Raw genomic sequence first — 12,801 nt, forward strand, 5'->3', positions numbered from 1 at the left:
TTGCGATGATTAGACTTCTGTTAGCCCAGAGTGTTAGTGTTTTTCAAATTACCAAAATAGCGAAGCCTTTTTTTCGTGCGAAATAGATGCAATGGCGTAATGAGTTTGCGTTCTTACTTGTAAACTTCAAAACAAATCGCACATGGTTTCATATGTCCCAGAATGCACTGCGCGCATGTGACGTCAATTGAAAACACTGTTATGGAAATAGTTGTTTTCACTTCGGCGCTAGTTATTTTCACAATGTGGCTATTTATTTGGCGGGAAAAGGCCAGATTGTACTTCGTTAATGATAAGTAAAGTTCAGTAAGACTAAATTATATTAGAGTACATTATGCTTACTTTTATCAATGTTTTCCAAATATAGATTAGGATTTACTTATTGTTGTATTTTTAGACGGTAGATTAATATTCAACATTACTGGCGGTAACGTTGTTGGCGAAAAACATGGCGCACTATTTACCATTCTGGCGAATTCTACGCCAGAAAACGCCACTACGACGGCGGAGTTGTCGGTTTGTCGTCTACACTCCCAGAAAAGCTATCCCAACACACCTTATTATTCTGCCCAACCAAACTGCCCGTTAAACATAAAAAGCAGCTGCTGTTTCACAACTGGGAACCAACTTAACTACATCAGAAGGAATCTGAGAATTAGAGGTAATTATTTTAGCAAGAGAATAGGAAGTGCAACCCGGTGTACTATTAGACGATAGTTGAAGTAAGGATATGATTTTGTCAACTCCCTACCTTACTGTTTTCTCAAGTATTATTGACTGTACTAACAGAAATGCAAAATTAGGTCTACTACATGAAGCCTAAATCCTATTAACTCGCCTAGATAATGTCCATTCAAAAAAGAATGAAGATTTCATTTCTATCCTTACTTCCTTTTATTCTTCTCGCATCTCTCCTTTACAACCTATATGACTATTCATTTGGTGTAGTATTGTCTACAATGATACATGCTCTAATTACATCCAACAAAATATTAAATGCCTTGAACAGATATTGGTTCTAATTGTCGTTAGGAACTTAGGCACAAGTTAAGGTAAAATTGGAAATTTCACCAAGTTTTGTTAGTAAAATAGGCTTATGTAATGGCTCTTCATTTGATTCACATTGATTATACTCATTTCATGTGCAAGTTATGCATATCCTTTCCATCCCTCGGCACTTTCAACACACTACCTAGGTGGTAAAATTCCAGAATCACTCAAGCACGAATATTTAACATGAAACTTGCACTGTCTAATAGCCCCTAACCTAATGTAACCATTCCATGCGAAAAAAGGAGATAATTGAAATACAAAAAAGAATGATGAAAAATATGATTGCATGATCCTGTAATATAACCAACTTGGTTTTATCAGACAGCATGTAACCTGACCTAACCTATTCCTAACTGACCTTATCTATTAGCCTTAGGTTCTATTTCAATTCTAGGCAAACACATTTTCATTTTTCCATTTTTATATTTGAATTATCTTCTTTTTTTCTATGGAATGGTTAGGTTATATTATGTTAGGGACAACACAAGTTTTGTGATAAATATCAGTGTTTTCATATTTCTGGAATTTTACCTCTTGGTTTCATCAGACGCCATGTAATCTCACCTAACCTATTCCTAATTCACCTGACCTAATCTATCAGATTTGAGTAACCAGCTTAACCTGATATTTTTAGTTATTTTTTAAAACATTATTTTGGAATTGCACAGATGCAGAGTTGCAGCAGTTTTTACTCTTACACTATAGACACATTAATCTCTAATCAAAGGCGATTGCTGATAATTCTTAACTAATGCTATCCCTTTTTCCTGTCACCCTCCATATATTTCTCCTTTACCATCTCTTTGACTCCAACTCTGGTGCAGTATTACCAAAAAATATAGAAATGTCATTATCAACAGGTGAAATGCAATCTCTGTATACATAGCACTTTAAACCACTTCAGTACAACTCAAATTCTCGCGTGCAGGATTGGCTGTCACATGTAATTTGCATCACACTACTCGCACTATAAAATATAAAGTCACTGCTGTATTACTTGTTCTCTTTTACTCTGAGTAATAATAAACACAGAAAATGTGATCAAATCAGTTCACAGATTCTGAGGATAACTCGTGTACCACTACAAAAAATATATAATCAAGACGTCAATGCCAGCAACCTTGCATACCCACTCATGCCTCATGCCTCCTACGTAGGCGTCATCATACCGATGTGGTTAACGAGAAACCATACATACCAAGAAACATAAAAACAACACACAAATACTCTTCCTCCACAACCACCAGATACCTGTCTCCAGAAGCATATCCATAATTGCATTACTCACTGTTCCATCAACAGACTGAAAGACAAAACACTGCTGAATGCCTACCCCCCAGATATCCATCCCTCCGAATCCTCTCTATCCAGAGGGGACAGAGCCCACCAGGTCAAGCTTCAGTGCAGCCACCATCCAGCCCTTCTAAACAACCAGAAGAGGCTGGATGACCACATCATGGATAACTGTCCAGGATGTAACTCTTCACCCAAGACTATACAACACATTATGGAAGACTGCATTGTACACAATCACACATGCCAACAATACAACATACTCTATTTGGTTACATAGACAGTTAATCAGCTGACTAAAATGCACATACTTTAGAGTGAAAGAGATTTGTAAATGTGTACAATGTTCTTATTAAGGAATATCCAGTGAAGCTAGATTGTACAGGAAGATAATAGCTAAAAAGTGTACATTTACATTACTCTCTTGCAAAAAATATTGTATATGCCCATGGTTCTATTTGTCATTTATATTAACTTTGTATTGTATTCCATGTGTCATATATTCACCAAGTATTTACCCTACAAACAGGTGAGAATGGCAACAGTAGGTGTTGTTCTGCGCACTTTACAGCGCCAACAATGGGAAAGCTATGTTACCATCCTCCGTATGTCTTCCAGTGTCTCGTGTCTAACAAGAAGACATGGAAACCAAGATAATCAGGTAATTTTTCTTTTGCTCTCAATAACCATGGCATTGTCCTCATGGATAGTACTTTTCAGTATAATTGCTTTTCTCAATAACATTATTTTAACTGTCTTCATTATGATAATTAGATTCAATTATTGTAGTTTCATATGCAGGATTTTGTTTTGAAAGGAGTTATTTGTCTTGTTGATGTTAGTTCAGTAGAATAACTGAGTTTTATGAGTTTTAAAAGTGAAAAGGTTTGTGCAGGTCATTCATAACAGATTTATTATTTCAGGTGCTTCCAAAACCAAGGAGAAACCAACCGATTCTCATTGCCCGTAGATTCGCAAGTAACCAATCAAAAGATGAATCATCAAAAGAAGTTGGAGAGAGCATAGAGTAAGTGCCTTTAATATGGGTATTGGTTCTCAAAAAGGGGTTCACAAGCTGAGACCAAAAATAACATTTTCTTGTGTGAATTACTAAGAACTTGTTCCGATAACCTTGCTTGCTTGCAGGGAAGTGGATATTGGCCCGGGCACCTGGAAGGAAGTCTATAATGGAATCCTCACAACACAGATACGGATGGTTAAGGTGTTCTCTTTGTCAACTTCCATCATGGGATTGTCCGTGCAGCCCATTCTAGTTCAGGTAAAGAACCATATGAAGATTTAGATATAGATTGTTTTTTTCGAGTGAATAACTGCTGAGTAAAGTTAGAGTTTGAATGAAGTTTGTATGATTGGTGGAGCTCCTGATGGGATGTGAAGATTCTTGATCAAAAAGATTGGCTGATCAGGAGGACTATGATTGGCCAGTAAATCAAGATATTGGTACTTTCAACTTACCGGGTAGTTATTACACATACGTGAAGCTAGACAACTGCAGTTACCAAACAAATGGTAGATGTAGCATTCTAAATATAAACATCAGTTCCATGTTTATAGTTCTTTTGTTTGACTTTTCAAATGTCTTTTTTGTGAGAAAAAAATTATCTTACTGTTTTTTATATTGAAGGTCAGGGAGAAGGAAAATTGAGGAAATGTCAAAGAATTGTAAATATGGGATTACCAATATCGTACCTCTCATTACTTTGAGGCCAGACATTGGACACTGTTCCACAAAATTATTTGTATCTCTTCTCATCTATCGGTTCATCCACAGAATAGACTTCACATAGCTAATCAATTTAATTACCTTGATGATGCTGTGATGCATGTGGGGGATGGGGGCAAGGTTAGTATGTGTGAAAAATAAATTGATGCAGGCTGAAGGGATTTCTCCCCATCTTCTCCTTTTATGCATGAGGGGACAGAGAGGGGGGTTGCTGCTTTAATGAAGCAGCCTTGCTGTGGATGTGCTGTGTCTTGTAACACTGCTTCTGACCCAGGGCAGTGGGTGAGATGCAGGGATGACCCATCATCCAGGAGGTGCCAAGATAAGAGGGAGGAAAGGGAGTGGATAGGTGTGGAGTATGTTGGGGATGGAATAGGTGGGAGTGGTTTTTATGCCTTTGTTTTTTTTTTTTTTTTGGCTACCTCCCTTGTAAGAAAAAAAAAAAAATTCTTTGGTATATGTATGTACCTTGGTGAGCCAGTTGTTGTTTGCAGATGACACTGCTTGTGGCAGGGCAGGAGGGCATGAAGCAATGACAATGTTTAGGTGGATGTGTGTAGAGGGATGACGAGATGCACAAGGAGTGAGTGTTTAGGGTTACATGTAGCAGAAAATGAAGTTGCTCATAACAAAAACTGTTGAATTGATTCAATTTATAATGCAATTTTTTTTTACAGAAACTGACAGACTCCGGGCTTGGTCTTGTTGTAGCCATGGGTTCTTTCATTGGGTTTTTCACCTTTGTCACTCCGCTAATCATCCACTGGATCACCAAGAAGTATGTAACAAAGCTGGAGTACAACCCTTCCAACGACACCTATACTGCTACAACCTTGTCCTTCTTCCTGAGAGAGAAAAAGGTATGTTGGAGTATGCTTTGATATTGTTATACACGTGTGTATAAAAGAAAAATAATATAGTAACTGCTGAGATGGTTTGGGCATGTGGAGAGAATGACAGTAACACAAACGCTCATCTTTGAGTGATTGTGGGCTAAACTAGTGGCCGTGGCTGGTTACTTAGGGGCTACAGTTCTCCTGCAAGAGACCTGGGGCAACAGATAGTTTGACCTTTTCCTTGTCCATTCTTTCCATATGTGCAGACCATCTCTCCACTTGCATTTCTACCCAATTCAACAGCTTTCTTTCCATCCTTGTTCTCTGCCTCACATCAACATTTCTCGCTCTGTTCATTTTTGTGAAAGCTTGCTGGCCAAGTGGGTTAGGGTGTCATTACTTGTAGTGAAGGTTAAGGGGATGGTGGTTCAAACCCTGCCACCGGCGAAGTTGAACCAAGTGCATGATTCATGAAACTCCATGCTAAAGTCCTGTAAGGGACACATAAGAACATAAGAATGAAGGAGACTGCAAGAGACCATAAGGCCTACACTAGGCAGCTCCGTATCCATCACCACCTGTCATCCCCATCCATAAAGTTGTCTAATCATTTTTTAAAACAACTGATAGTTTCAGCGCTTACTACATGGTTACTAAGTTTATTCCATTCATCGACCACCCTATTAGTAAACCAATTCTTGCCAATTTCCTTCTTAAATCTAAATTTGTCCAGTTTATACCCATTACTGCGAGTCCTGCCCTGTTGTTTTATTATGATGACCTTGTTTGCATCCTAACCTCTCGATAGGGGGTAGTTTGTGACATTAAACCATATGATAATCATCATATAATTTATGAAGAATAAATAGTTTCATAAATGGCATTGGTCTTCCAGATTGAGTTCCATGCTGATGAAGTGCACGTGCCCACCTTGCCTGGGCTGTTCACCACCTTCACGGCTAAGGAGAAGCCCCTCTTCGTTGAGCCCAGTATGTTCCACGATGTCTCTCACTATAGCCGATTAATGGGCTACGACAAGCCTATTGATTTCGAAATGCCCGAAGACAAAGAAAAGAAAGAAAATTGATGACAGCTGTATTAGGTAATCTTATGGAAGGTTGAATTGGTATAGAATGTTTCATAGAAGAGGATTTATAGTTATATGGTTTGATACTGCCATTTTCAGACTTTGAAAAAAAGCATGTCAGACAATATACAAAATGTATATTTTTAGAAAAATGGATGTAATGAGAAAGTAAAGTCGGTAAGCTAGCAGATGATTTAAGATTATTATTTTCCTTCATGCAAATATGTGTAAATCCATTATGGGCAGCAAACATTGCTTAGAATTACTCTTGGTTTTCTATAAAGGACTCTGTCCCCCATATAGGGTTGTGACCAAATGAAAGCATACCTTTGCCTCTGACGTGAGCAGTAGTTGAGGGACTGGGATGACCCTTCTTCTATCAGGAGTTAAGATGGGAAACAAATGAGTGAAGAAGTGTATGCACTGATGCAGCCACCTCCTTATAAATGCAAAGGGCCTTTCGCTATGTGTATGTATATGCCACAGAGAAAGAGGTATATCTGAAGTTACAAGTTGAACCAAGGGCATGACAGTTCATTAAATTCCATGCTACAAAGTCCTCTGTGAGGGGCACCATCCTAGCCTCTCGATAAGGGGGTGTTTGTGACATTAAACCACATCATCACAAGTGACTTATTTCTCTCTGGGTGGAAATTAAACTTAAAAATGAGTCAAATTCTTGCAGGCAGCATCAGCTGCCTAACATACGATGATTTGATGATGCATCACAATACTCGCATTATAAAATATAAAGTTCTATCTGTATTACTCAATCTCTTTCATTCTGAATATTAATTACCACAGAAAATATGATCAAGCCAGTTCACAGACTATGGGGGTCACTCTGCTACAACTATAAGACGTATGAATGAGACGCCGACACAGGCCTCATCATATACCCACTTGTGCCTCGTGATGCCTATGTAGGCATTATCGTATGGAAGGGGTTAACATCCAATTACAATACATATACCAAAGGGTTTTTTCCCCCTTCCATGGGAAGTAGCTGAAAGACAAAGGCATAGAAATCACTCCCACCCATTCCATCCCCTACATACTCCACTCCCCTCTACCCTCCCTCTTATCTTGGCACCTCCTGGTCCATAAGGGTATCGCTCTTATATACACTAAAATGAATGGAAGAGTGGTGAGATAAACACCAGGAACTGTTGTAGTTTTATTGCTAATGTTTCGTCCTGAAAGGGCTTCCTCTGAGGAAGTCCTTTCAGGACAAAACGTTAGTAATAAAACTACAACGGTTCCAGTGTTTACCTCACCACCCTTCCACTCATTCTGTCTTACGCACTTCAATATACTAAAATACCAAAGTCCCCTTCCTTCTTGTAAAGGGAATGGTTAAGTTAAATCAAATTCACACTTCCTGCATAAAACCCATTTACAGTTTAACCAATATTTATTCTTGGAGGATTCTCTTTAATAAACAAATAATGTAGAAATTGTGCCTTTATTCCTATTAGCTATCGAAGTGATGGTGTCTTCGTGGGCTGATGGTTGTGTCGTGTATTCTTATCCTAATAATGTACGTCCTCACTACCACCACCCACCACACCTTTGCTTAAAGTTGTTTGTACATACATATACCAATGGCTTTTTCCCCTTACAAGTGAGGTACCCAAAGAACAAAGGCATAAAATCCACTCCCACCCATTTCATCCCCACATACTCCACTCCCACCCACCCCCCTCCCTCCCTCTTATCTTGGCTCCTCTTGGATGATGAGTCATCCCTGCATCTCGCCCACTGCCCTGGGTCAGAAGTAATGTATGGGACAGAAATAGAGGGAAGGTGGTTGTTTGTAACTCAATGATATTACATCTTGCATGAACTCTCTGAAGTCCTTCTGGGAAATTTTGGTGACATTCAGAGCACACACATGCTCTGCCACTAATCTCAGTGGTTCTTAACCTGGGGTACCTAAGGTACCCCCAAGGGGTACAAAACCTTGAACCTGGGGTACCTTAGGTACCCCCAAGGGGTATAAAACCTTGAACCTGGGGTTATGAGACACAATAGCCAGTGCAATGGCACTATATATTTACAATGAAAAAGCAAAGCAAGGTTTGTATCACTCTCCTTCTCATATGTTTGTATTGGATGGGGGTACGAGAAATTTTTCTGAGATATCAAGGGGTACTAAGGACACTGAAAAAGGTTAAGAACCACAACCCTAGACAGACAGAGTTGATGTTGATGCCTTCTCTCTTGATGTCTATCCCTTCACTATCTCCCTTTTTCCTCTCAATCAGGACTCGGGATGACCACAGCATGACAGATATCACAGTTCTCGCCAAGCAACTTGAATTCATTGGTGTTAACATTACAGGTCTTAAGAGTTTTCTTCAAGTGATCCTTGTACTGCTTTTGTTGGCCTCCAGCTGGTCTCATACACCCTCAGCAAACTTGCCAAAGAAAATCATTTTTGGAAGGTACAGTCCCTACCTGGGAAGCTCGCTGGCTGAGCGGGTTAGGGTGTCGTTACTTGCAGCAAAGGTTGAGGGGATGGCAGTTCAAATCCTGCTATCGACAAAGTTAAACCAAGGGCATGATTCATTCAATTCCACATTATGAAGTCCTCTGTAAGGGGCACCATATCATATCACAGTCCCTACCTACCTTGTATGGGGGGAAAAAAGCTCTTGGTATATGTATGTATGTAGAGTCCCTGGGTGTGTGCTTTTGATTTGGCTACCTCCCTTATAAGGGGGAAAAAGCCCTTGGTACACAGATAGACCGTCCCTGGGCATATGCTATCAAAGAAGATCATAGACTAACATCCACAGCAATGGCTAACAAACTCCATAGCTGGCAGAGTATCCCAGAACAACCAACCATCAGATGACAAAAGATTGTATAATTGAATCTCTCCAGGAGCAGAACTATCATTTGCACCATTAAACCTCTTCATAAGTGACCTCAATCCAAATCCTGAGCAAAATATCAAAGCTCTCACCTATGCAGATAATGTAGCAATAATGGTCGAGCACTGCAACTGCAAAACGGCTGTCAAGATCACCCAAACATATCTAGACAAACTGGAATGGTACATATACCATACATATACTTTGTAGTTATATACCAAAGGCTTTTTTTCCCCCTTATAAGGGAGGTAGCCAAAAAACAAAGGCATGAAAAACACTCCCACCCTTTCCATCCTATCAAACTGGAATGGTAGCCAAGATAAAACACAAGTGACCTCCCCTCAGAACCATTAGTGACAATGATCAAAGACTGACCTCCAAATTCTACCTGACTCCCCCAAACACCAGCACAACTGGGCAACCCCTCCCATGACAACAAGAACCACAAGGGCACAACTGTATCTGGGCCACCACCCAGCCTTGAAACAGTACCATCCTAGAAAAGACCTGGCCACAGAATCAAATTGCTGCGAATGCAATAATCACACAGAGGACGGAACACCTCAGCCAATACTGCACTAATCTAGCCTTAATCAGACATACATACATATACCAAAGGCTTTTTCCCCCTTACAAGGGAGGTAGGAAAAAATAAATAAATAGATAAAACCTCTCCCACCCTACCTTACCCAGATAACAACACAATATTACTCCCCTGAGTGACTTGTGGGCCAATTCAGTGACCGTGACTAGTTACTTGGGAGGTGTGGGTCTCTGGCAAGAGACACCTGAGGCAATGGATTGGCTGATAGACGAGATACCCATTGGTGTGTGATCCTCAGCAAGGATGACTATGCTTTCACATCTGGCCCTGGTTGAGACTTCACTGTATGTGATGTTATAAATTATCAATTGAATGTTGCCTGCCTTGAGTTTCACTCAGTGGGAAACCTGCAGCCCCACAGTGCACGGCAACAGTCCTTAGGTCTGCCCACAGGCCTTCATGGGAAAAAGTTCCTATTGCACCAACAGAAAATTGTACTGGGACTGTGTATGTGTTTCTGTATTTATTTACCTAGTTGTATTATACAGGAAGGGGAGCTATGCTCGTAGTGACCCGTCTTTGTATCTCTCAGCACCTAGTTTGTTCTTAAATTCTTGTGTGTGTGTGTGCATGGCAGCATATGTGTGTGTGTGTGCATGGTGGTGTGAGAGGTGAATGCAAGGGTAGTGGGTCAGGGATTGGAGATGGTTAAGGAAAATGAAGAAAAGTGGGAGGTGAGCCAGCTGTTGTTTGCGGATGACACTGCGCTTGTGGCAGGATCGGAGGAGGGATTGAGGAAGTTGGTGACAGAGTTTGGGAGAGTGTGTGATAGAAGAAAGCTGAAGATAAATGTGGGTAAAAGTAAGGTGATGAGATGTACAAGGGGTGAAAGTGGCAGTAATCTGGAAGTGAGCATTAAGGGAGAGCAACTGGAGGAAGTGGATAGTTTTAGATATTTGGGTGCAAATGTGGCAGGAAAAGGTGGAGTGAAGGTGGAGGTAGAATGTAGATTGAGAGAAGTGAGTAAATGCCTTGGTGGTTTAAAAAGTGTAATGAGGAATAGAAATTTGGGAATGGATGCTAAGAGGAGACTGTATGAAGGAGTGATTGTGCCAACAGCACTGTATGGAGCAGAAACATGGAACATAAGAGAAGAAGAGAGAAGGAACTTGAATGTGTTTGAGATGAAGTGTCTGAGAAGTATGATGGGGGTTACTAGGCTTGATAGAGTGAGAAATGAGGAGGAGGAGAACAGGGGTGGAAAGGGAGTTGGGAGATAGGGTTGATGAAAGAGTATTAGGATGGTTTGGACACATGGAAAGAATGAGTGAAGAAAGACTAGTAAAGGAGGTATGGAAGGCAGATGTGGAGGGAGTGAACATGAGGAGACGTCCTAGGATGAGATGGATGGATGGGGTGAAGGGGGCTTTGGGGAAGAGGGGAATGTCGGTTGAGGAAGGACGGGAGAGGACAGAAGACAGGGGTGAATGGAAAATGGTTGTATATGGAAAATGTTGTAATGCATGAGGTGGAATGGACGGGGGAATGGGGAGTGTGTGTGAGCAAAAATTTTGACGCAGCCCGAAGGGATTTCTCCCCGTCCTCTCCTTTATATGGGGGGACGGAGAGGGGGGGTCGCCGATTTAATGAAGCGACCTTGCTGTGGATGTGCTGTGTCTTGCGACACTGCTTCTGACCCAAGGCAGTGGACAGGGTGCAGGGATGACCCGTCATCTAGGAGGTGCTAAGATGGGAGGGAGGGTGGAGGGGTGTGGAGTGTTTTCGGGGATGGAATGGGTGGGAATGATTTTATGTCTTGTCCTTTTTGGCTACCTCCCTGGAAAGGGGGAAAAAGCCTTGGTATATGTGTGTGTGTGTGCATGGCAGCATATATGTGTGTGTGTGTGCATGGCAGCATATGTGTGTGTGTATGCATGGCAGCATGTGTATGTGCATGGCAGCATGTGTGGGTATGTGCATGACAGCATATATGGGTGTGTGCATGGCAGCATGTGTGGGTGTGTGCATGGCAGCATGTGTGGGTGTGTGCATGGCAGCATGTGTGGGTGTGTGCATGGCAGCATGTGTGGGTGTGTGCATGGCAGCATGTGTGGGTGTGTGCATGGCAGCATGTGTGGGTGTGTGCATGGCAGCATGTGTGGGTGTGTGCATGGCAGCATGTGTGGGTGTGTGCATGGCAGCATGTGTATGCATGCCTGCATGTGTGTGTGCTTGCCTGCATGTGTATGTGCATGCCTGTATGTGTGTACATACCTGCATGCGTGTGTGTGCATGCCTGTATATGTGTGTGTGCATACCTACATGTGTGTATGTTCATGCGTGTATGCGTGTGTGTTTACAGAACTGACCTGGTTGTATATATACAGGGTTTGAGCTCCGCTTATGGGGTCGCATCTTCGCCCAACTCATCAAACTCTTCCCTGAATTTGTTTATGTTGTTGGCCTGAGTTGTTCCACAAATCAACAAATATGGTTGGAAAGCTACGCTTCCTATCGTCTTTCAAACACGTTTACTTTTTTCTTCATTTTTTTACTATTACCTCTTGTTGATCTTGCATGAGTGTGTGTGTGTGTGTGTGTGTGCATGCCTTAGTTGTATTTACCTAATTGTAACATACAAGAAAAGGAGCAACACTCGTAGGATCCCGTCTCCTATTCACCAATTTATCATACCCAGTGTGTGTATTTACCTAGTTGTATTTTACGGGAGGGGGAGCTATCTCGTAGATTCCCGTCTTCATATCTCGTTTTATCTAGCCTGTATTTAAATTGTGTATTTACCTAGTTGTATTTACCTAGTTGTATTTTACGGGAAGGGGAGCTATGCTCGTGGGGTCCCGTCTTCATATCTCATTTTATCTAAACCATTTTTAAATTCGTGTATTGTTTTTGCACACACCACTTTCTCATCTAACTTGTTCCAACTGTCTATTGCTCTGTGAGGAAAGCTGTTCTTTTTCAAATCTCTTCTATAGCTGTCTTTTTTTATTTTCTTTCCGTGTCCTCTTGTATTTCTGTCATCCCATTTTATCAGATTCTCTCTATCAGTAATTTCTATGCCTTTCATGATTCTGTAAATAGTTATCAAATCTCCTCTCTCTCTTCTTTGCTCTAGTGTCTGTAGTTTAAGTTTTTGTAGTCTCTCTTCATATGATAGTTTTGAGAGTGTTGGTGCCAATTTTGTAATTGCTCTTTGTATTCTTTCAAGTTTTTTTATACATTTTTTTGTACTTGGTGACCATATCGTTGCTGCATATTCCAATCTTGGTCTTATCAGGGTGATTAGGATTTTCCTCACCATTTCTTCATCCAGGTATGTAAATGCCACTTTGATTGTTCTTATT

General features: G+C 40.9%; 1 protein-coding gene across 2 annotated transcripts; it reads left to right on the forward strand.

The window, feature by feature from the left end:
* Positions 1-424: 424 nt before the first annotated feature.
* Positions 425-6,206, forward strand: LOC143018464 (transmembrane protein 70 homolog, mitochondrial). 2 transcript variants are annotated; one of them, XM_076173829.1, is made up of 7 exons: positions 479-661; positions 2,356-2,528; positions 2,876-3,007; positions 3,270-3,373; positions 3,493-3,625; positions 4,768-4,950; positions 5,822-6,206. In XM_076173829.1, exons 2-7 carry the CDS (start codon positions 2,499-2,501, stop codon positions 6,011-6,013), a joined length of 774 nt encoding a protein of 257 aa, XP_076029944.1. In that variant the 5' UTR covers positions 479-661; positions 2,356-2,498; the 3' UTR covers positions 6,014-6,206. The 2 variants fall into 2 exon arrangements, with proteins under 2 accessions (XP_076029945.1, XP_076029944.1); XM_076173830.1 differs by lacking the exon at positions 2,356-2,528 and having other exon boundaries at positions 425-661.
* Positions 6,207-12,801: the final 6,595 nt, after the last annotated feature.

The sequence above is a fragment of the Oratosquilla oratoria genome, chromosome 35, assembly GCF_046742065.1.
Source record: "Oratosquilla oratoria isolate Oo_2021 chromosome 35, ASM4674206v1, whole genome shotgun sequence".
NCBI classification, from domain to species: Eukaryota; Metazoa; Arthropoda; class Malacostraca; order Stomatopoda; family Squillidae; genus Oratosquilla; species Oratosquilla oratoria.